Source organism: Micromesistius poutassou (assembly GCF_964030765.1).
Source record: "Micromesistius poutassou genome assembly, chromosome: 16".
NCBI classification, from domain to species: domain Eukaryota; kingdom Metazoa; phylum Chordata; class Actinopteri; order Gadiformes; family Gadidae; genus Micromesistius; species Micromesistius poutassou.
This window is the reverse complement of record NC_140286.1, coordinates 8,326,776-8,351,180: the sequence shown is the minus strand read 5'-3', so window position 1 is coordinate 8,351,180 and position 24,405 is coordinate 8,326,776. Positions and strand designations below refer to the sequence as shown.

Below are 24,405 nucleotides of genomic sequence, written 5' to 3'. Positions count from 1 at the left end.
ACAACCATCAATGGTGTTTGGAGCCAACTGACTCTTTTCGTCATGCAGAGATGTTCCCATCGAGGTGGAAGCTGGAGAACAAGCTAATAAACCTGGCGAAGTGGATGTTGATCTTTTCCCTTTTAATCTATGTCCAAATATTGAAAATATTGTGATATTTAGCTATTCATTTAATCATCTGTTTCTACACATGAGAAAGGTTAGGCTCACAAGAACTATCAAAGGAGATCTAGACAATACAGAATCTTAAGCCGTTTCGATGTATGAACTCCGGACATTTTCCAAAGAATCCGCACATCAAAGACAGTGTACGTGGCTATCGACTCATCTGTAATGTAACTGATGTTGTGGTGATATCAATACTACATGCATTTGCACGCCAGTTGCATGATAGAAATATCTCCTCTTCTTCATTGCATTTGTGGCCACCTAACCGTACCAGTTTGTAAAACTGGATCTAATCACTGGGATTCTCCAGATAATGACCTGCTCTATTCACACATGAGCTAAATCAGACATTACTCAGCCTTCTTACTCAGGAGCTGGCAGGGAAATACATCTGTTTATTGTCCAGTTCAACTGACATTTGCGGTCTCACACACAGCTCCTCAAGGTCTGGATAGGTTCAGGGTTGCACTGCGTGTGTGAATGGGTCTTTACATGATGATATCAATATTCTATAACTTTATCAGTCACCCCAATACAAGATAGGATTTGGTCAGGTGTCGTTTTACTTTTTCCTCAAACAGTAACATTGTCTGGAATCAAATACCAAGATGGAAAGCTCCCGGTAGCCAGTAACTCGTTGGCACCACTGAGCTGACCGCAACGTGATCTGCAACAGGTGGGCTGGTTTGGTCAGGGTTCTATTTAAACCACCCTCCCAAGCCCCTTACTTAACTAAGCAAATGCAGCTTTACTGGATGCCTAGCCGTCGTCATCCCCTGCCTTGTTTGGAGAGCGAGAGAGGGCTCCCTTCAGGCATCCGGCAGACAGTAAACAGCAGGCTATCCATAAACAGCCAGCTACCTGAACTCTAGATAACTGCGTTCTTTGAGGGCTGTGATTTTGCCCCAAAGGCCACACTGACTCCTTGAGACATCACAACATCTATGAATGACTTTACAATAGCCACACAGACAGAAATATCCTGGTATCACAATACCTTTGTCTGAAAGGTGATATGCAACTAAAGGAGAATAACTACATTGATAGGTTGCATTTTTCCACATGAAGCCTTATATTACCACACAATATTAGACTGTGGATGTGTCTTGAAAAGGAAGCTTCTGGTTGCCCAATGTATTGAATACATTCAATTTAAAAAGTATTATCTTCTTAATAATTTGTGTTAAATATACATAGGCAAGGCAAGGCAACTTTATTTATATAGCACTTTTCATACACAAGGCAGACTCAAAGTGCTTCACATATAAACATTGTCATACAATAAAAGAAAATAATAGATAAGTAAAAAGTAAAATAGATAGAAAATAAAGGCAAAGTTTAAAAAAACATTTTAGAAAGGCAGAGTTAAAAAATGCATTTTAGAAAGTGAGAAAATAAAGGCAAAGTTACTAATAAAATACATACATAAACATAGCCTTGATTTTATCATTTTGCCTTTGCATAAAGTCAAAGATAAGCGCATTCAACATGCTGCATACTGTTTGAAGTCATCTGCGTGTGTGTTCCACCAGAGAGGTGGGGCTGCACTTGGCCTTACAAATGAGCGCTGTGTGTAGCTGCCTCGCCGTCACACATGCAGTCATGGTTGTAAATTTCAGGGGGTCCACCCCAAAAGGCACCCATGTGGGCTCCCGCTAGCAGGGGAACCGTAGGGCCAGCTCGACCCTCACCGTGACTGCTCGCCGGTGCCAAGATCTGGGGCTAATAACCATAAATCCTCACCCAGTAAACACGGCCCGACCACAGGCTTCCACAGAACACATCTCTCGGCATCCGTGGAGGAATAGACTGTCCAACAAATCTCTCTCCTTTTTACCTCACAAGAGGAGCAGGCCATTAAACCATTAAGGGCAAGGATTTGTCTTTTCTTCCGAGGGAAGGCACCACCCGCAACCGTTTGTGAAGTGGCCACTTTGGCAGGCATGGTAGCACTTTTCACAGGGAAAGAAAACCCATCGCTGGCCGCGTGATGACTGGAGACTTGGTTTTAATTAAAACGTTGATATAAAAAAAACTAAATTTTCCTGCTCAAAATAAACCAATGGCACCACTTGTGTCAATAAATGAGGTTAAAAAGGGTTTTGGGTAAGTGGTTAATAGCTCTTAATATATTAGGCCTTTGTTACATATTAGGCCTACATTAGTTAGCCCAGGACACACAGTAGAACAGAAGGAGACAGAACAATACAGCTCTTCTGGAGCGGGGCAGGAGGTTATCAGTGTCTTGAGGACACTGGTGGGGGGAAAATAAGTCAAAGATTTGGTTGGATCCACTGGCCATGTTCAGCCTCTTCCCTGCCTCAACCGGAGGAAAAGTGGGAGTACAGTATCTGCGAAGCACTGTACAGTCCCGCTATGCATTGAGCAAATAAGCCCCAAACGTTGAGATAAGCAAACACGCTGTGAGACGGTTGCTCAACTCATAAGCAGAAAACGGTTGTTTATTCCAATAGCGCCTGGGGTGCAGTGGTTAAAACCAGGACTTTCCGGGAGAACCAAGCCCCCTAGGGCTGAGAGGGCCTTTTGGCGCTTATCTCTTCTGCTGTAACTGCATAAAAAGCCCTTTAAGTATATGGTGTTGGTGTAGTTTCATCCAACCTCATGGGCCTCCACAAAAAAATCCATAACTGCCGACAGCCCAGCATACATTCCTCAGCTTCTCGGGCTTGAGAATGGGGGGAAAACCGCTGAGCTTTTCAGAACTATGTGAGGCATCTTAAGAGATTGTGAGAGAGAAGCTATAGGCTATATGCACTTGAAGAGGAAACTCTTTTTTCTGTTCCTTGCATTCATCGAGAGTAAAAGCTACAGAATTATTACCCAAGTCGCATCATAGATGTTCAGTTCACACGAGGACCTGATTTTCTTTTAAATGTACACTGGACATGTTTATTTCAAGATAAAAATGGATGAAGGTAACATCTACTGGCACTATTTTATTCAGTTACAAAGTGTAGCTTATACTTCCTTTTCAACCGTTCGGTGTAAACATGTATATTTTGTAAAGAAATAGAATGACTAGTATGTGGAGGTTGAATTGCAATTGTATTTCCCCATTTTCCCAGACAATCTGCTTCACACCTTCCACATGGGGCTCTTGAAGACACTATAGCTACAAGTGAACATTTGTTTAAAAGGAATGCAGAGTATGTGGAAGAGGAGGGGGATGGGAGGGGGCCAGCCGCTCCACTGTGTATGGAGAGCTCTCTTTTCATCCAGATTTAAACCATTAGCCAGGCTTTTCCATCTCTGAATAACCGAATCACAGCTTTCTGAAATTAAAATAGAAAATGTCATCTGGTTTGGATTTCCTGTATACCCAATATTAAAAGTCACTACCTACGACAAACTGTGGTTCCATTATTAGTTAATAATTTAGCTTAGATTCTAAACATTCAAATGTGCATGCGTAAAAAGTATGCATAAAAGTATAGTATAGTAGTATAGCATAAAAGGGTGAGCCAAGTTTGACTTTGATAAGTTATAGTATTGAACAACCATTTTGTAAACGTTGTTACTTCTTACTGGACTTTGTGTCTAATGCTCGGCTTTCATATTGTTTCCCCAACCACCTCTTTCAGTTTCAGTTGGGCCTATTACTCCTACAAATCAGCTCCTCACGGAAGCGGTGGGGGAGGGGAGAAAGAAACTCCTGCTCGGCCAAGGGATGTTAATGAAAGTAGGGCCACACTTGTTGTTCACCGCCCCTTGCTCCAGCCGCTTCAATACCACACTAAAAAGTCGCCTCCAATTTTGCGGCAAATTCAAGACGCATAACAGCGAGGCCGGGGCCCCGAGGCGTGAGACAGAGCAGACCAAGGGGTCAATGGCGTGAGTTGGGGACCGTGGAAGAAGACAAAGATTATCTTGACCCAACAGGGGGCATGGCTACTGGGCTACAAGAGAGAGGGGGGGGGGGGGGCGCAATCAAGCGCAACTCCTACTGCCCCACATTCTTGGCTCCTTGACAGCTCCATTATTGGTGATCACGCACCTTAGCATGGCACTGCTCTCCCGGGAGCAAAGGGGATCGTAAAGACAACATCTTCACCCCGACTCTGACCACAGGGGCCTGTGGGTGTTTCTCCATGGGTGTAACAAATGTGGTCGGTCTGGTCCACTCGCGAGGCAGTTTGTAGCTCTCCCAACCAAAGCATGTTTTGCTTGGGCATTGCCTCCGGCTGTGGTGTGCCTTAAGGTTGTCTTAAGGAAAAAGGAAAACAACGACATGCTGAGCTAGCGCTTAGCGTTCGGCGTTCAGCACTCAGGAGGACCCGACGAAGTGAAACTTTTGAGGGTGGGAATTTTGGGGGGGGGGGGGGGGGGGGCATGTTACGTTGTTGTTTTTTCACACTGGACCTCGCGCAAATATCCGTGAAATAACATAGACGCTGGCATGTGCCTGCCCACCTCCTCCGCTGTGTTTATGCTGTTCTCAGCTTTCTTAGGCCACATGGAAAACCCGCTGTGCGGACGGCTTCCCTGCGGAGCGAGATGTTGACACACGCTGCAGATCGCACAACATTACACCATGGCCAAGTATGCAGCGGAGCGGACCCCCACCCTCTTCTGCCTTCCTTTTCATTAGTTCCCTTCCCATGTGATACAAGGCAGCAGACTGGTCCAAAAAGTACCACACTGAGTAACCTTTAAGTATACAATATTCTCAAGCATATGTGGTAGCAAATGTATACTTTTTTAAGGTTTTCCGCTTGTGGGAATTAAATACAAGTCAGCCTTGCGTGTACACATTCCATTTAGTTTTTCATGTTATTAAAGAGGTTTGGTTTGCTGTAGAGGGTAGCCAACTTTGTGAAAGGTTAGTTGACAATTGGTCGTGTTCTAAAACAGCATAAGCATTTCTGCATCTCCTACAGTTGATTCGGATTTGCCATCTTTAAAGAAATACATAACAAGACAGAACATAGTCTGTGTGTGGGATTCTCTTTCTTGAACATGCCTAGGCTTCAGACCATAACAAACAAGATGTTAATCTAGTCCACTTACGGATGTGAACACACACACACACACACACACACACACACACACACACACACACACACACACACACACACACACACACACACACACACACACACACACACACACACACACACACACACACACACACACACACACACACACAGTCTGGGAAAACAAGATAGCCTCCACTGACAAAGCATCATTTAGATTACCTAATCACAGGAAAAATGTTAGGTTCCGAATAAAGAATCAGCATCTTGAGAGTAATAATATTAGTTTGTACAAAGAAAATTGGGATTAATAAGAATAAAATGAAATGTCTTGTTTCTTTCCAAACAAAAAGCTTTTAAGTGAGGCAAGATTGACATTTAATCGCTATGAAATGTTACAAGTGTCATTAATACTTCGTTACAATCTAACATACTAGTTTACATCTCGTCATTTCCGGTTTCTTTGCTTTTTTGTGGTTTTTGAAGTCTTTACAGGCTGGTAAAGTGGGAAACATGCAAGGCAGTCTGGAAAGAGTCACAAAACAAGTGAGATGTCACGTAACACAAACTCTGACATTGCCATTCAACTGTCCAACTCCACCAACACCAGCTGACAAACACTACTCACAGAATAGAAATCAGGCAGATCCTTCCATTGTATGAGACAACATGAAATGTATGAGCCACGCAATCACATGACCATCACCCCATGCATTGCAAGCATCGTGTGACCTCGAAAAAGCATCATAAATGTATAATAATAAATACAAAGAAGGCCTTACTTTAATTCAAATAAATCTGCTAGATCAAGTAGTATTTACGACTCCCTAGATGCACACATCTATTTAGGATGTTACTGGCCTCGACCCACATCTCCCTTAACGTCCTGTGCCTGTGGACATGATCTGGAACACCTGGTGCGGGCCTCGACCTCAAAACTTTAAATAGGGGGCTGCGCAAACAAGCAAAGGCCAAACAGCCTACAACAATTACGCGAACCCTTCCATCCTGACTACCGGCAGAAACAAGTGTCGCAGATTGGAGCGAGGCGAAAGAAATAAGAGAAATGATCGGAAAAGAGTTGAACAGGTGTACTTTGGGTCAATTAGGAGGAAGGGGGGAGAGAGAGCGGAAGGGAGAATGGAGGGGGTTTCCTATCCCCACCTGCCAAATAAGTAAACGTTAGGGGATGTGGGTGAGCGCAGGGAGGAGAATATCCCGAATGCTTCTGTGACGTGTGGGAGCAGCGCTCAGCACGGCAGGGGCCAAGGCTTCCTCCCTCTAAGAGGCCTGACTCCTCCAGCCAGAGGAATGGAACAACAAGACACTCCCCCCCCCCGTGTGTGTGTGTGTGTGTGTGTGTGTGTGTGTGTGTGTGTGTGTGTGTGTGTGTGTGTGTGTGTGTGTGGCTGGGGTAATTTATAATTTTTCTGTCTGCATCTACATGTGATTATTTAGAGTTGTGTTCATGCCTGGCTTCTCATATAAAGTATGATTCAATTCATTAACATCCTCAGGTGATTATGTAGTGTGAAATGCATTCCATTATGCTAGAATTATGCCAACTTCCAAACATGCTTGTCATATTGCACGGCACGACATTGCATTGACACGATAAGTCAAACTTCAAAGAACGCACACTGAGTGACATGGATATAAACATGATGATACAATAGCTTTGAATCCTGAGCCACATTGGAATTAAAAAGCCTTGAAACACTATTATTAACTAACCAGTAAGCTTTTCGACCTTTCGCATCCAGCCATTAGGTATACTTTGCAGAAGTAAAAATGTCCCCCACACACCACAAACAAGTATCAATCTTCCATTATTACCCAGACATTAAAGTTACATTTGTTTTGAACTGACCTTTAGATTGGAAGGCCTTCTTCAGGTTGAGCAACACGTCGGCGAACGTCCGTACATCATTTACCAGCTGCATCACATAGTCCGGGTCAACCCCCGGGGCGCCCACTATGTGGGACTCGAGCCCAATACTGTTCAGGGGGTTGTTGTTCTTGGACGCACGACCCATATCCCAGGTCTTGGTGGAGCCCGCCGACAGAGAACCCGTGCTCTGGTTGGAGAGGTGTCGAGGCAGCCCCTGGGTCCGCTTCACTGCTCCACCGCCACTACTGCTCTTCCGTAACATTCCAGCGGCCAGGGCTGCAGCAGCCTCCCCCGGGCAGGGCCACTCCAAGCCAGCTAGCCCCTTCGATCACGTTGCACCGGTCCCTGGATGGCTAAAACAGAGAAGCGTCGGAGTGGTTGTGTGAGGGAAGGAGGACAGTGAGTAATGATCAAGACAGCACCTAAAACATCTGAAACGTAAATGGCCCAGCGGAGCCTCATAGACATTCAGCGATCCCTATCGTCTGTAATCCACCAGAGAGAGGGAAGTTTAAATAGTCTGCTGTAAATGTATTTACAGAACACCACTGCGTCTATCCAATTGTAATTGACACATTATCAAAGTGATATAGACGTTTGGTTTGCCAGAGGTGGTTCGGTGTGCGATCAAACGGATGCTGTGAACCCGCTCTGCTGCTCCGCCACTGGGTCGTCCGCTGCCTGGTTGGCAATCACTTTTGAGCGAGCGCTTTTCTCGAGCAAAGAGAAAACATACAAATACAAAACTCACCTGGCCGGCAGTTGAGTGACATAGTCACACAATTCTCAGAAGAACATCGCTTTGTATATATCCGTTTGAAAAACAACCAAGGCTTTTCGATTTATTTGGGGGGGAGAGTAGCCTCTCCAGGAACAGTGAGTCGCAGTACAGATGAAGCTCTGTTGGCGGCTCCCAGCCTCAACTCTCGGCCGTGCGTCACGTGACACCCCACACGCGCCCTGAGTGGCTGCCGCCCCCACACGCCAGAGGAGGCGCGCGCTGTTGCTTCCCCAAGTGATGGCTTCGATCTGCGAGTGTGATTCATTCGTGATGATTCCGTTTTAAAACCCATAACCATAATTGTGTCAATCATCGACATGTTTTTCCAGCTGCGTAATTGCATCTATTTAGTGCCATTTGTTTTCTAGTAAAAAGGCGTGTTTATTAGAAGGCAAATTACTTTACGAATTTAAGAGCAAAGGCCTGGGTATTTTTTTTTATATCGCTGCGTTGTGCCAAATTAAAGACTTTTATGCCAAATGTAAATTTACCTCAAGTTTTAAAATTTAACGAACAAACGGCTAATCCCACCGCTGCCACCTAGTGAGCATATGGAGTCATTCCTCTTTTAAGATACAAGCACGATGCTTCAAAACCACTTGTGATTACACAGTAAATGTAGGGAAAAGGGTTATGTCAGTCAGTTTAATATGCATCGCATTTTTATAACGAACGTATGCATCTTTTATTGGTATTTGGAAAAACATGCAATTTAGAAGAATACAATTGTTTTGTATGCTATTCTGTTCATAAATTATTAAAGGGGCCTACATTTAAATAAATGTGCTCGGCTACGAGATTAAACTAAATTCTGAATTCAAGTGAAAAAGAGAACAACCTCACGGTACAGTTAATCATTCTTTATTTTAATATACAAAAAGATGGGTGTACTCTCTAGTTTATATTTCTAAATGTTTTAGCTCACAGTTAACATTCACACGGTTTAGTGGAACCGACACACACACACAGAGACACACAATTTAAACACTCCATCCATTCACACCACAATAGAAGTGAACAACATATTTACTGTAAATTGATCATTTTCACAGGATTCAAACATGAAAAAGGAAGAATCCTTTTACATTTGTCAAGTAACTATATACATATTTGTTTTGAAGATGAGTCTCCGTGTTAGTGTTGCAAATGAGCGAACGCATGAGGTAAGTGGTTTCGTGTTCACAAGGAGCCGGGTAGTAGAGACAGCATAAGGAGGTGTGTGTGTGTGTGTGTGTGTGTGTGTGTGTGTGTGTGTGTGTGTGTGTGTGTGTGTGTGTGTGTGTGTGTGTGTGTGTGTGTGTGTGTGTGTGTGTTGAGCCTGGCACGACGCGTGCCGAGCTCAGGTAGAACTCTACAGCAGTTTGTCCATTTACACATGGCTAATGTGTGGTGATATCACTTTATACATACATTTACATATAAAATCTGAGTATGTGCCAGGTTGGATGATACATTTTCATTGATCCCCCACAGCCTCCCCCCTGCCCCTCAGGGGGGAGAAAATTCACAGCTGAGTAGAGTATTTCTTTCACGTCCGGATCTATGAAATGACTATTGCTGTACAATAAATATTGCTGGGGCCCGCATGTCCCACTGTCACCAGGTCCAGTGGTGTGTTGCTTCCGTGTTGCGTCAATCACACCCGTGTTGGTGTGGGCGGGGCCTACGGTTAGGGACAAATCACGGAGGAGAGACCAACTCTCCCAATACCGATACACAGACGGGCTAGTGGGTGGGGGGGGAGGGAGGTCCAACTGTGTGCAGTCCTGGCCTGACTAGACTATCACACAACAGCTTTAAAACATCACATCAGCAGGTTAATAGAAGAGGTAATACTGCGCAAACTGGCATTAAACAAAAAAATAAAAGATGGATTGGGGGGGCGGGGGGATCCACCTTCGTGGTGTAGCCACTAACACTGTCAGCCATGAGGCTTGCTTTGTTTTGTCGGGGAAGGGGGGGGGTGTTGGTGGTTTGCCAATAGAGATGATGCAATTGTACACAACGCATTCAACTGCACAGCTTCTAATTCAGATGTTCCGTTTCCAATTATAATAATAATAATTACAATGGGGGAAACCTCTTTCTCGAAAGATTCAATAGAAAATACATTGCAAAAAATATATATATACTGTATATTTCACAGGACTCCATGTGGAAGATGACTCTTAAATAAGTAGAGGGTAGAGATCCGAGAGAAGTCCCTTTTCCAGTCACGTGAAAAGAAAGTAATGCCCCAATACTGTATTAAGAAACAAAATATATATAAATATATATAGATACATGTATATACCTATATATCAGTGTTCGGCTTATGTATTCAGGTCTATGTACAAGAATCTTCTCTCTTCAGGGTCGTTTTTTAGGGTCTGTACAGCGATCACATCGTGACAACAACTGGTCTGGCTCTGTTCAAGAGAAGGAGGGGGGATGAAAGAAATAAAAAAATAAACAAAATCTCCTGAGGCCCGACCGACCGGCAATAAAATATTGACTACTAAACACGATAATACATTAACAATAACGCCAAGAGAAACATGTAGAAAAAGCCTGAGGTACTTGTCAGAATATCTGAGGTCAGTTTGGAGATGTAAGCAGCATGAGAGCTTACCCAATTGAAAAATAAAAACCTAAAATAATACTAATCATAAAAAGACTATCCGCCTCACGTAATACCATGGAGAGTTAACCACACGTTAAGCCGCACGTTAACGAAATTGGACAATCCTTGAGTATCGTGGAATAGTCACAGCAGCACAACAAGACATTCAATGTTATGGTAACTGGTGTTATTGTTACAACTATGGCATTGCATTTGAGACCAGGTGAGCGCATGTGCGCTCTCCTTGCATGGTGTACAGTGACTGAGGTATCTGGGACCCACTACTGTCCAACATGAGTCTGTTGTTTTGTCTTTGAACAAAACTAAAAGTGAATATAAAACAAAAAACAGACATGTTGCCTTTTTTAAGTAGGGCCCTTGTGATGAGGAGCCCGACAAACGCTTCTACTTATAGAAAAACTCGTGTCACATCATCGATACACAGACACAAATGTGAACATCCATTTTAAAAAAAGAAAGAAAAAAAAAGAATGTATCATTGCAACGCCATAAGGCATCCATTGAAGCCGTGGCAAGCTAGTAACTGCATTTCTAAAGCGAAAAAAAAAAATCTAAAAACCTGGAATAGTGTCCATGAACTCTAGCAAGATAAGACAGCGTGGCTCTCAAATCATAGAAAATGTTCCAAAGTAGGCCTACTGAACACCTGAGAGGTAGTTTTGCAGGGAAAAAGACAGTTCTCCCTTCAAAAAAACAAAAAAACGAATCGGTCAAAAATAAAAGTCCCAACGTCCAATTATACCTGCTCAGCTCCCCTGGTTTTATTTTTTTGCTCCGTTCCAAAAAAGGATGGAAAAAAACACATACTCCCTACGCATTCCCATAGCCATCCATCCCTCTTTCATAGTCGTTTTGTTTTCTAGTCAAAGGACGCCACCAATCAAGGACGCACACATTGAGATAAAAACGAGACGCCACGACCCCTGAGGAAGATGAAATGTCCTAACAGTCTGAATGCTAACAGTCTGAAACCCCACGCGTTTAAAAGAGGGTCCTCTGAGGCGTGTTTTTAGGATTTGGAGCACACGTTTCTCTTGTTTTTTTTGGCTGTAGACCATATTGACCGGTGGTTGGTAGAGAGGGAGGGGAAATAAAAACCAGCCAACGTCACCAAAATATGAGGCACTACAAACCAGTGAACCAAAAAAACACACAAAAAGCAATACATGAGGTAATGACATCAGGGAGAGTTTTGACACATTGGCGGTTGGGGGTGCAAGCTTAAGAGTGCCCCGTCGGATGAGCTCGTCGCCGCCACTCCCAACCCTACAGCAGACGGATGTGTTGCTTAAGATCAACTTAGAAAAACACACAGGCCATGTGGAAAAAAAAACGTCACGAGGAACCGATACAGAGATAAAAATAGCAGCGGTGCTCAAGTGGTGATGGTTCTCCTCCATCCTTCCTCACACTCTCGCTCTCTTTCTCTTGGTTTTTGAGTATTGACAAGAGGTCCATCTTGGGTTCTGGATTTTGGGGAGAAACCAAAAAACGACAAACAAATACCAAAAGAGAAAACTAAAAGTAAAACTAAAAACCCCTCCTCCCTGAAGGGCGAGTCTGATGCGTTTGTGGGGTTGCGTGGTGAGGTTCAGGTACTGGACTCTTTGGGAGGTAGGTCCTCGTTGGTGAGAGACGTCACTATGGAGACGGGCCGGTCGGAGGTGGTGCCGCTGACGGTCCTGGAGATCTGGCCGATGCGTTCCTCCACGCAGCCGGCCGACAGCCGTGCCTCCGCGTCGTGGTCCCAGCACTCCTCGATGGTCTCGCACATCTGGCTCAGGCCCTGCAGGGTATGGGACCACGGGGCAGCAAGACAGAGACAGACAGACAGACAGACAGACAGACAAAGTTAAGTTGAGGGACCATTATTTATTTTTATTGCTACAAACTAACCTGCATTGTGCTCTGTGTGACTTTGATTATAATAATAATCAAAGTCTATAATAATAAGCAAGTAAACTTCAACTGACAATCGACAAACAATACATGACTTTAAAAACATTGGATGTTCATCCATGCAGGTACAACAGAGAATCCAAACATATTTATATTACAATTTAAGCCTTATCTCCTCTGAACGCCTTCTAGATAATCACTGCTCGGGGACCCTGAGAGAGACTGGTGCTTTCTACAAGGACACCGCCATTGGAACACCAATTGAGCCGGCAGATCCAGCTGGGTCCGTCTCTATTCTGCCACCCTGCCTCCACCAGTTACTTGAAGGCGGGCGGATGGTTGCAATCCACAGTAAATATTCATCCCAGTAGAATCCAAAAGATAACAAGAAGCATTGTCAAGTCCTACACATTCATCTTTTTTGTTTGCAGAGGATTGACGGCAAAACAATGAACACATTTCCCAAAGTGGCCACTTCTTCCCGACAGCCCTTCTAGTCTCAACGTGAACCACTGTGGGTCTGCGTCACCGGCCTTTGTAATGATGCAGGGAAAAGACAATGAGGAGGAGACACGGGTAGTGGCATCCCGGTCATTAAAAGCTATTCTTCTGGACAGGGTGGATACTCACAGGATGTTTGAGCCAGTTGTCCTTGAGTGCGGGGCGCATCTTCTTGTGCACGACCACATCCTGCAGGTCCTCCAGGGAGGGATGCTGGCCGATCTCCTCCTCAAAGGGCAGCATGTACTCGCCCACCGTGCCTATTGGAGGGACCAGAGGAGAGCGGACGCGCGTCAGCACACAGAATGGTCAGCGGACATAGTAAAAAAGACAACACAAATGTCACAGGAACAGCACAATCATTTAGCCTCGAAACTTGTGACCAGTTTTTTGGAGAATGTCTTAAATGCCACCTAAATGACATGTCTAAGGTCATTTGGCAGGTTAAGACCACGTTCGTGAGAGTGGCGTCACTGGACATGTTCCACCTTGTTGTTGATGTGGACATTGTAATAAATCCTTATGCTTGGACCTCTTCAATTATACATATAACCATAACCACTAAATAAGAAGTAGTCTCCCGCATCCACGTTATGGGACAGTTTTATTTAAAAGTGCCAGAAAAGCGGAAGAAGTTTCTTGTAATCTCAAATTTTAACTAGGGCTGAACGATTTTGGAAAATAATCTAATTGCGATTTTTTCCCCTCAATATTGCGATTGCGATTTAATATGCGATTATTTTTTCAAGGTCCTCTTCTCATGTATTTTTCAACGAACACAAGCAATAAATCTATCTGTTTCATAATAAACAATATCAGATTTATTTTCGAACTCCTTCTCCCTCATCCTGGTGCTCAATGTGTTAAATGCATCGGCATTTTTATGTGGGCGTCTGCCCAAATATCCAATAGACATTCCGTCTCCTCTTAGCTCCATGTTGAGCCACGACTAATTTTCACCCGACGGTCCGACAATGTGTTGTTACCAGGCACGTGCACACATAGGGCCCTAGGGGTGCTTGAGCCCCTGTCCTTTTTGCCTCATATTAAAAAGTGCCCTCTGAGTGTTCTTCAACAATCGCGCCCGCAATAGTGCTCATCCGCGATCGAACGCCCGCGTCAACAATAGCGCTCGTCCGCGATCCAACCCCCCCCCCCCGTCAATAATCACACCCGCAATAGCGCTCATCCGCGATCCAACCCCCGCGTCAACAATAGCACTCGTCCGTGATCCAACCCCCCCCCCCCCGTCAACAATTCTGCACCTGCCCCTCAAAACTCCTGTGCACGTCCCTGGTCCCTGGTTTTTTTTCAAGGCCGACGAGGCTGTGATCAAAATGCGGGACAGTAGCATTTTGCATCGTCTTTTTTATAGCCAAAATAATTCCTCACAACTGATGTGCCGCCCCTCTTTGGTACCAAACTTTCAGCTGTGCGCTCTTCTGACGAGCCTGAGGCCATTGTGTAGTAGGTTAAAGCACAGCGTCCCTCCCTGCCTGCACTGCTTTGCTCCGCTCAGCTCACTCGCAAGTCACGTGACCAATCAAATCGCAGCCTTTGCGGTTAGAAAATCTCGTTTTGTCATATCGCGATATTATCGCAAATGCAATTCATCGTTCAGCCCTAATTTTAACCTCTGAAACTTGATTAAAAATCTAAATTGAAATATGAAAGGACGAAAGTGGAAGTGGCTCATTAAAGGTCTACAACGGGACCCATAAATCAGAGGTTAGGTGTGGGGGAATATCGGTCACCATGGGGGTGTGCAGTAACCGGACGTGCCAAATGGTGTCTTACACAACCATCTAGGAAGTTTTCCTTGGAAACCGTTTGGATGGGGGCAGGTTCTTTCAAAAAATACTTGGCAGGTAATTGGATGAGCCATCAGTCTATCGCCTTCCATCATGTAGATCAACTAGTCGCTCGTATGATTCTGATTGGCCGAAAGCGCATGACTCGACTGGCCAGATGGATTCTCGCGTGGATGGGATCTATCGAGTCCAGCGGTCCCGCAAAGTGAGGGCACGCTCTGCACTCACCGTCATTCTCCGTGCAGCGGGACACCAGTTCCCAGAGCACCAGGCCCACGGCATACATGTCTATCCTCAGGAACGAGTCCCGCTGGAAGTTAATGGCCCCCTCCAGGACCTCAGGGGCCATGTAGCGCCTGGTTCCCACCTGGGGGAGAGCAACGGGCGGGGCATGAACACACGTATACAATGTGACACACTTACTATTGCTTTTCATACGTTACGAGTTTCTGCAAAAACAACACTGGACTCGTCAGAAAGGTAGGACAAACACTGAACTGAAAACCGTAAATGACACGCCCAAACAAGGAGTACGTACTTGCATGTTCATTTCCCGGTCATTACTACAATGTTACTATTTACCACTGAGTCACTGAGCAACCGAAAGTGACTCATTGCGGATTTCGTCATCATGGCAAATTTCCAATACAAATTTCCAATACAAATGCTCATATCCTCTGGCCTGTGTGCATGTAAACAAACACCAAACATACAGCCAAAATGGCTGGTAGTGTGGGCGTCATACCTGGCCATGGGTGTCGCCTGGGGGTTTGCCGGGCTCGAACCGCACCGCCAGACCAAAGTCTCCAATGATGGCGGTCAGATCGTCTCGTAGCATCACGTTCTTACTCTTGAAGTCCCTGCGGGGGCGAGAGTACGAAACACAAATCCTCAGAGGGTAGCTTTCAGTCTCTTGTAGGGATGTCACGAGAACCGATACTTCGGTACCAAGTCGATACTAAAATTCAAAAAACGTGACGGTACTCGTTTTTCTTAGTACCGTAGGTACCGAATATGCAATTCCTCCGGACGTCACGTGGGCAGCATATACACCTACACGGGATAATGGAAGACGGCAACTGCAGCTGCAGCGAGTGAGACGGCTCCGCCTCGACTCGTTGATAAAAAGAATAGCAAGAGTCGTGTCTGGAAGTACTTTGCGTTTGGAACGCTGCGCCGCGCGACTGTTTCAGACGGGACCCGGTTCAATGTTGCGCTTCTAAACACGCATGGTACGACTGCGTTCGGCATCACTTACTTGATGTTGTTTTGATTGAAGATCGGCAGGTTGTAGTGGGTGCGGCGGTGAATGTGTGCGTGCGTGTGCGCGTGTGTGTTGCGAGCGTATGCAATTTCAAAGTAAAAAAACCAACTCAAAGCCGATGCATGCATCCAAAACTATTCGTTCAAAACCAAATAAACAAATCAAAAACAGCGTTGCTTATTCGCTTCAAATACTTTTTCTTTTCAAAACTTGTATTAAAACATTAATACGGCGCGGTACCGAGCGGTTGAAAACAATGTTGGCATCTCCTGTGGCTGCCTTGCGCACCTGCGTTATATTACTTAATATTAGGTTGGAAGTTATGTTTTAAACCCCACCATGCACGCGAGTGTAAACGCGAGCCGCATAGCTGCATGACTGCCTGCTTTCAGCGCGTATTTTTTTATTATTATTATTATTATTATTATTATTACTACTTGAACGCTACATGCCACTGTTCTTTTTTTGTAATGTTAATAGTGGTTTATTTTTATTCATTACTTGAAGGCTACATGCCAGTGCCACTGTTTTTTGTAATGTTTAAATGTTTTTAATAAATAAAGTACATGGGATTTATTGTTTTGTTTTTGACCGTGGTATCGAATTGGGTATCGAGAATCTTGGAATTTCACTGGTATTGGTATCGACTACTAAATTTCTGGTATCGTGACATCCCTAGTCTCTTGTAATCTTAAAGGCGACTTATGCACGTGGACTACGGCCACATTACGTCAAGGTACGAATGGGCACACTAAAGTACGTTGGGTAGTTCAAGGGAGATCTTCTCATTTCTAAATACAGGGATTTTTGTTCTTTCTATGCCAAGTTCCAATCCTTGGGGAGATCAGGCTATTGGCTTCTATAACGCCCCACCCAATGGGCAGCAGGAGCTCTCACCTGTGGGCTATGGTGGGCTTGGGTCCTTCCCCTTTGTAGCTTGGGATGTCCTCGTGCAGGTAGGCCAGGCCGCAGGCCATGGTTTCCGCTATGTGGCACAACTCGCTCCAGGTCACCACGTTGCCCTTCAGGTGGTCCGTCAATGAGCCCTATGCACAACACACAATCGTGGACATTTTTAATTCATGATCTGCTAAGCAACACGGACAGTGTCGGAAGTGAAGGTATTTTGAAAGCAAATCGTTACGTGCATTCTACAGACACCCAATCATAAACAATATAAACCATTTTAACTTTTTCTTATATAAAAATATGGACATGATCTGAGGCTCTGATTTAATATTGGAACCATGAAGTTTATAAAAAACTGATAACTAAATGATAATATTCTTGTTGCGTTCACCTAAAAGCAAAATAATAAGTCTAGACAGCCTTCAGTCTCTGGTGCGATTCAGCCTTTACGTGGCGATGTCATTATAACCTTGATAACATTGGCCTGGTTGGCCTCCAGTACATCCAGTAGTGTTGTTTTTCATTTTAGCCTGAACTGAAGAAAGGTCACCCAGAAAGCAGTAATCTAGTGGGTGCTCTGGGCCCGGTGGAGGCGGGCGCGTGCTCACCCGTTCGTGGAACTCCATAATGAGCCACAGCTCCGTCTCCAGGTTGCTGCCGTGCTTCTCTGCCGCGATGTAGCGCAGCAGGTTCTCGTGGCGCATGCCGGGCGTCAGGAAGATGTCCCGCTCGTTCTGCCACGACTGCTTGTCCTGCATGCAGAGAGTACGAAATACAGTCAGAAATAGTGGGTAAGTTGCTGAATGATATCGTCATTCCATCAACAAATATCTCTGACACATCCTTTAGCTGTTAACTTCAAAGTTAACAGCTCCTTTCCAAAGCTCCCCGGTCTCCCACCTGAATGGGGAAGATCTTCACCGCCACAGACTCGCTCATGAGCTGGGCCTTCCAGACACAGCCAAAGCGCCCCCTTGCTTTGATCTCCAGCAACTGCAGGGGCTTCAGCCCCACCATGGGAGAGGGGGGCGTGGGCCCAGGGTCCTAAGAAAGAGGGGGAAAACTATTTACAAAAAACAATCTTCCATACCTTTGAGCTATGAAAGGAACCGTTGAATCGCATGTTTGAATAGCTATCGCATATTTAGCACCTTTGTGTGTAGATTCTCCCTACAGGATTTCCAAGAAGAAGATCCAATCAAAATCAGACTTTTACACAACATTTTTCTTTTGGGCTTCAGCCACAACACACAGCGGTTGGAATAAGTGCAGGACGGATATGGCAGCTAGTAAAAACATGGTGGGGAAGGGGGGGGGTTGGGCATGACACTCACCTCCCCCAGGTCCACGTGTCCGTAGGGCGGTTTGCGCTGGCGGTACATCCACAGGGCCAGGGCCAGTGCCAGGGAGAGCACGCACAGCGGCAGCAGAGAGTACACCAGAACATTGAGCAGCGACGGGACCCTGGGGGGAGGCCTGATTTTCACTGGTGGGAGAGAGAGAGAGAGAGAGAGAGAGAGAGAGAGCGGGGAGAGAGAGAGGGAGAGGGGGAGAGAGAGGGAGAGGTTAAAAGGGTTACCGGAGAGTGTCGACATATTGACACCCGGGGAGATCGTTCAGACAGGAAGGTTTGTTTGGTAATAGAAAGAAGGGAAAAAAAGGAGCGAGTTTCAACAGAACGGGGTGAGGCCCAGAACGGAGAAAGGTCGAGCTCGCTCTTCAAAACAAATAAGCGGGGTCGGATACCAAATAAACAGATTTGTAATTGGAGTTGATGGTCTGGTTTAAACACTAGCATTAAGAATAGTTGGGTTTTATAAGTGAAGCGCACACAAATCCCATCAGCGCCTTGCTCAGGGCATAAAAAACCCAAATGGACTCGTTAATGCCAGGCCATTATTTATAATTGAAAGCGGTCTGACAACTAAATCCTGACTCGCGGATTCAAACTGTCACCACGGTGACAGGAACAGGCTCGCGCACCAGCGGCCTGCAACACTCGCGACTGGGTCAGAGGCACGGCTTCTGACTTCATTACTCGACACAATGAAGTAAAATGCAAAGTGGTTTGAGGAGCCTTATTCCTGCTGACGGAAGAAAAAAATAAATAAACAATTTGTCAAAATGCTCCATTTCCGCCACGTATTGCCTCATGGATGTGCATTTGTCCAAGTGTGTCACATCTCGTTACCCTCATCGCAATTACGAGCTGCTGTGTTGGTAACACTCCGTGGCAGCTGTCTGCTCGTTGGTTCCCCCTTATGCGTAAACGTTAAGCAGCGCTCTCTGTTCTCCGGGTTTCCCCGACACCCCGGGGAGGGGGCCGTCTCATTTGACTTTTTGCCAACGCCAGACGACATCAAAAGGCTTTAATGGTTTTCAAACAAGACTACCAGGAATCAATCACTGCAGGAAGTATTGCCGGGCGCATCTTGCCTTGAGATTCTTCAGTGTCATGGCTTTGGGAGATTGCCCATCCCACGCTCCCTTCCTCCTCCCCACCACCACCACCACCGCATATGGAACTGATACAAGCAGGGAAATGTTATACTAGACCCTGACACACCAAATTGCCAGAGCCGCTTATCCAGAATTCAGGGGGGGTGGGCGGTTTGATCTGAAGCGGCACCTGAACACTAATTTGAAGTTACGCGACATCGACAGGAAGCTCCGTGCAGGGGGTTTGTTTTGTCCCCCCCCCCCATTACAAAATGGGTTGCCGTGGTAATTGGCAAAGTGATAAACCGTTGTGGGATCAGTGCAAAATGCCAACATCTCTCGCTTCCAGTTCCTCTACTACCAATTAAAAGAACAGTGGAATCTATATTTTGCACTTTGGGTGACATTTCCTTTTTTCATTTTTCTGTTTGCAGCTCACCTCCTCTGCCGCCGCTAATCATGTCAGGGATGTGGGTGAACCTCTCATTACAGTAGTTGCCCTCGCAGCAGCAGAAGAAGACCTGGGGGTTCTCCTCCGTGGAAACACACTCTTGCCTGTGGGGGGTGGGGTAGGGGAAAAGAGAGAGAGAGAGACGGCTCCATTACTGCGCTCACAGACAAACACTTTCTTCAACAGCGCTGGAACACGAGAGCGTGTGTGATACTGGCTCATTAGAAAAAGAGCAGCGAGAAAAAGGAAAACAATCAACTCCCGCTTTTGCACGTCACCTCTCCGAAGACTTAAATTCGGTCTTTTCTTAAAAAAAGGACGACGCGAGCTGGCGACACCAGGTTCTGACCTGACCCAGGAGTTAAGTGCCAGAAATGGGAATGGATTTTATTCATAAAGCATGCTACCATTCCAGTGACCCAACAGCCCATTCCGCAATTGGCCGCCTTTCTCTGTGACACTTCAACACTTTCTGTTCCTACAAGGAGAATACAACCCTTCATCTCATGTGACAGGCCTGGAAGAGGTGGGGGGCAGCTCTCTGCGGTGCGTTACCACAGTGTGTACCGTACATATGCATTAGGCATTTTTCCCCCTTTCTTTTGTCCTTTTTAGATTGCTTTCAACAGTTGTCCTCTTCAAAGTTACACAAAGCCTTTTAAGTATAGAGGAGTTTGTCATGTCAGTTCTTGAGGGTGCTGGAATTTAGCGAATGGACATTTTAAGCCATCTATTTTCGTGCAGATGAAATAACCATTTTAGTCTAAGGTAAGTGATTTGCAGGTTGTGAGTTTGCTTTTAATGGTTATGGCAAGAGTTCAGCCAGTGTAATTTCAAACGGGCAGGATGCAATAAGCCCTATTTCACAGATATGAGTCCCCCTTATTTAACCGCATATATTTGACTTTCTTTTAAGTGTATGGGGCCTCAACCCCCTGACCCCAGCCAAAACCATGGTGAGCCCCGACCTGTCATAGCAGTTGAAGTCGTCCAGCCAGCAGCCCTTCTTCACCAGCTTGATGGTGCCCGAGGAGTTGAGCCAGGACGCGTAGCAGTGCAGCCGCTTGTCCTTCTCCCCCTCGCACCGCTCAAAGCCACTCTGGTTGGTGCGCTCTGTGCGCCAGTTGTCGTTGTAGTACACACACTCGCGGGTCTCCGCCTCGCCCAAGCTGTAACCTGAGAGAGAGAGAGCAAGAGAAAGAGGAGAGCAAGAGAAAGAGAGCGAGAGAGAGAAAGAGGAGAAGCGAGAGAGAGGAAGAGATCAGCACACACGTGTTTAATTAATCAAACCCTGTTGTGTGGTCATGTGTGTTTATGTGGACCGGTGGACATATGGTGCCATAGGCTGAGCCCGGACACTTTGGGAAAATAAATGTCTCCCAAGCGTGGCGTCCATCATCATCTTGGCATCGAGCCAATTTGTGGGACTCTGTCAAAAAAAAAGATTCCTTCGGGCCAACACATTTGTTCTCGCATGGCGCCAGAGGGTGTAATCTCGTCGTTTGAGCGTAACAACTTAATGAAGAGACAGACAGAGAAAAGAATAAGCTATTTAATTAGCTATAGGAGGACAATGGTGGCCTGGAAGCCCAGCACTAGTGTCAGGAGTTATGAGAATACAGCGGCCCCCCAGAGTGGGAAACACGGGGAAGAGGGAGCATTGTGTAATTCGGTGAATTATGTTGATGCGTTGTTTCACTCTGCTGAATTGGCAACGCCAGAGTTGCGATGTGTAGCCTAATAGAGTGTGTCCCTCTCCCAACCATGTGGCCCGTGCTATAGTAGTATTCGCTGATTTTATTTTATCCTGTGCCATCATTCAGGTGTCCGAGCAATTACCATGCAATTACTGGCTTGACGGAAAACCAAAAGGACAAAAGGCTGTGGCTGACCTTCGCCGTGGTCCTCTTGGACATTCACTCTTAATCTTTGTTCACGGGGGGAAAAAAACAGTTTCTGTCTCTTTAAATCCATGTATATAGGAGGTTGCCCATCCCCCACGTTTGCCCCTTTCAAGCCCCCCACCCCCCTACCCCCTCAACCATTACGCACACATACGCCTGAGTGCGCGCGCACGTGGTACACGCACAACACCGACGTGAGTTTTCACGGCGCGACGCCGTCCTCCATACGTTTGCGAGAAGGTGCGTGAAAAGACAAGCATCTCTTCCGGGCGGATTATCAGAGAAGCGCTCTTCCTTAACCCGCACTAAAGAAGAGGGGGAAACGCGCTCCGCTGATGTCTCGCGCTCCATTGAGCCCGAGATGGCGTTTCTGATATCCCCTGGTCACATGATCCGGGGGGACTTTTACTAGTGCTAGATCATTCCCGACACCCCTCCCCCCTGTCACTTTACCGAGGCTTATACCACAACATAGGCTGTGTATGGGCAGCTCGTTATACATTCTGCTTCTGATCCATACACCATAAAGCCATTTATTGTGATTTATTTTAAGCTCGCAGTACACGGGTTGAATGAATTTTTACAGAAAGACCACCAGAATGACAGCTATAACCAAACAACTCCCATGGAGGGGGCGTGCGAGTGGTTTCCCCAACTCTCCCAATAATAAAAAGTAAAACCATAATAGCCTACATTTCGGGGACGCGAACAAAAAAACTAAAACACTCCACATGTTCTATTTCACGAGGTAGGCCTACTAAACAGCCCAGGCTCGGACCTATGTTACTCCCATCCTCGATGTAGGATAACGTGCTCGTCCTGGACGACACCGTACAGCCCTACATTTGCAATTCATCAATTATGAATGACTAAACACGATGGTATTTGGAAATCGCCGACTTCGTGGCGTTACTACAAACAAGAACACAGGGCTGGGATGTAAGAGGCTATAGGGTTTCAAGATGTTGATGCAGCTGCTGCCATCTATTACAGCAACCGTTTTAAAAAAGACAGGGTGAAAGCAACAGTTCGGATAATAGCGTTAAGGTTTCGTTAGCCAGGGGACCATGCATGATGATCGGTGTGGAGTTTAAAAGTCAGGCAACGTCCCTAACACCTCGGGAAACATATTCACGCTGTATGTTACGCAAACAAATAAACGAGGGAGAGAGACAATGAATATGGACAACATTAACACATAGTTAGAGGACGGGGGATATTAGTCATTAAAACACCAGGTTAAAGTTTGAGCACACACGAACAAAAAACAACCGCACTATGTCCCCATTGTGAAACACAGATCCGTGAAATAAAAACAGAGCGGCGGACATTGAAGTTTGTTCGGGGTGGTGGTGGGGGGGGGTGTGCGGGAGAAGGCTCGAAGCTATGAGACCATTTCAGCCGCAACAAAAGAAGCTTACCTGCACATAAAGTTCCCAGAAGAAGTGAACAAGTCAGCCATGAAAACGACATGTTATGTTTTAAATATACGACTCGGGGTTTTCTCTCTTTTTTCCGTCGCGAACATTAAAACTCGGGTGGTCCAAACATGAGTTACGCGGATAAAAAAAACGACCACAGGCCTCCGTGGTCCTCCCGGTAGCCACAGAGCGTGTCAATAGCCGCGGTGCAACAATGTTGCAAGAAAAGAGGGAGGCGAACGATTCGCAACGAGGGCAGCGACTCCCTCGATGTGTGCGCCGCTTCGCATCGGAATTACATCCACGTTCGGATGACGGTCTCTTTCACGATCTACGACGAAACCCGACGGCGCTTCTTGAGGTTGTTTAGTTGGAATAGTAGCACCACTGCGTCGGCGTCGGGAGGTCGATTGGGGTTTACATGCATGTTACTGATCTGTGTCCAAAATGGCTTCTAAATGGGGAATGGGCTGCAAACAGGGAAACCCGGATGTGTAAACACAAAGAGGGGAATTCAGGCAGCTGGAGTGACCTTACCACCACACCGACGATGCATTCATGAAATGATCGCCTTATTTCGCTCTCTCCATTCAATTGAAGGAATAGGAGCATGCTTATGAAACTAGCGTTTTGATTGCGCAACAGAACTGCTACTACTACTTTCACTAGTCAAAGTGGGCATTAAGCCACGTCTTGGATCCTGCAAATTCCCACTGTTTTCATACAAATTGCTATGGTGTGTTCGTGTGGAGTGTGTGTGTGTGTGTGTGTGTGTGAGAGAGAGAGAAAGCCTATCGACAAATAAAGAAATACGACTATTTATGTTATAGTAAGATGATAAAATATTATATATATATATATATATATATATAATTTTTATATATTGAATTATAATATCATATGACATACATATTATTTTATTATTATATTATATTATAAAATATATAGTTCCATTTCCTTTCAAAGAACAATGCCGTTGTCATTAGGCAATATCATCCATGGTGGAGGATTATCAATCGCCATTAGGCCTTACTTCCAAACTCTTTCGTGTCTAGACTAATGGAAAGTTAGTGACACCAGGCGCGCGCGCACACACACACACACACACACACACACACACACACACACACACACACACACACACACACACACACACACATGCGGAGCAAATGGCTGAGGAATAAGGTTAGCCAGGTAATCGCTCTTAAACTACTACCGCGGAGCGTAACACTAGACAAAGCATTTCCTCATTAGCTCTATCCTATATTGACCCTGTAATTCAATATAGGCCATGAGGGAAACAGTGCACGGACAGATGTGTTATTGTCATGACACATGGAGGAAAAATG

The 24,405-nt window shown here is 45.6% G+C and overlaps 2 protein-coding genes across 2 annotated transcripts in view; both read right to left on the bottom strand.

Annotated features, from left to right (window-relative positions):
* Positions 1-7,934, bottom strand: part of LOC311360414 (rho GTPase-activating protein 29-like) — a 32,405-nt gene extending 24,471 nt beyond the window's left edge. Inside the window, exons 1-2 of the mRNA XM_084480488.1 lie at positions 7,805-7,934; positions 7,033-7,406 (exon numbers count right to left, since the gene is read on the bottom strand). Coding sequence (XP_084336614.1) covers positions 7,033-7,315 — 283 coding nt within the window. The 5' untranslated portion in view covers positions 7,316-7,406; positions 7,805-7,934. The remainder of the gene's footprint in view (positions 1-7,032; positions 7,407-7,804) is intronic.
* Positions 7,935-8,679: 745 nt separating this feature from the next.
* Positions 8,680-23,505, bottom strand: LOC311360880 (activin receptor type-2B-like). Its single transcript, XM_084480978.1, has 11 exons — positions 23,057-23,505; positions 20,700-20,907; positions 19,720-19,835; positions 18,176-18,327; positions 17,742-17,885; positions 17,450-17,593; positions 16,830-16,978; positions 15,414-15,528; positions 14,897-15,035; positions 12,987-13,117; positions 8,680-12,243 (listed from the first exon to the last, which is right to left on the bottom strand). Exons 1-11 carry the CDS (start codon positions 23,106-23,108, stop codon positions 12,049-12,051), a joined length of 1,545 nt encoding a protein of 514 aa, XP_084337104.1. The 5' UTR covers positions 23,109-23,505; the 3' UTR covers positions 8,680-12,048.
* Between the last annotated feature and the right edge of the window lie 900 nt (positions 23,506-24,405).

Excerpts from the sequence above, each read along its gene's own strand:
- LOC311360880 (XM_084480978.1), bottom strand. The coding sequence starts at position 23,108 with ATGTCGTTTTCATGGCTGACTTGTTCACTTCTTCTGGGAACTTTATGT. Across the intron at positions 17,886-18,175 it reads GACACGTGGACCTGGGGGAG|GACCCTGGGCCCACGCCCCC; the intron begins GTGAGTGTCATG and ends CCTCTTTCTTAG. Across the intron at positions 15,529-16,829 it reads AAGCCCACCATAGCCCACAG|GGACTTCAAGAGTAAGAACG; the intron begins GTGAGAGCTCCT and ends TCGCCCCCGCAG.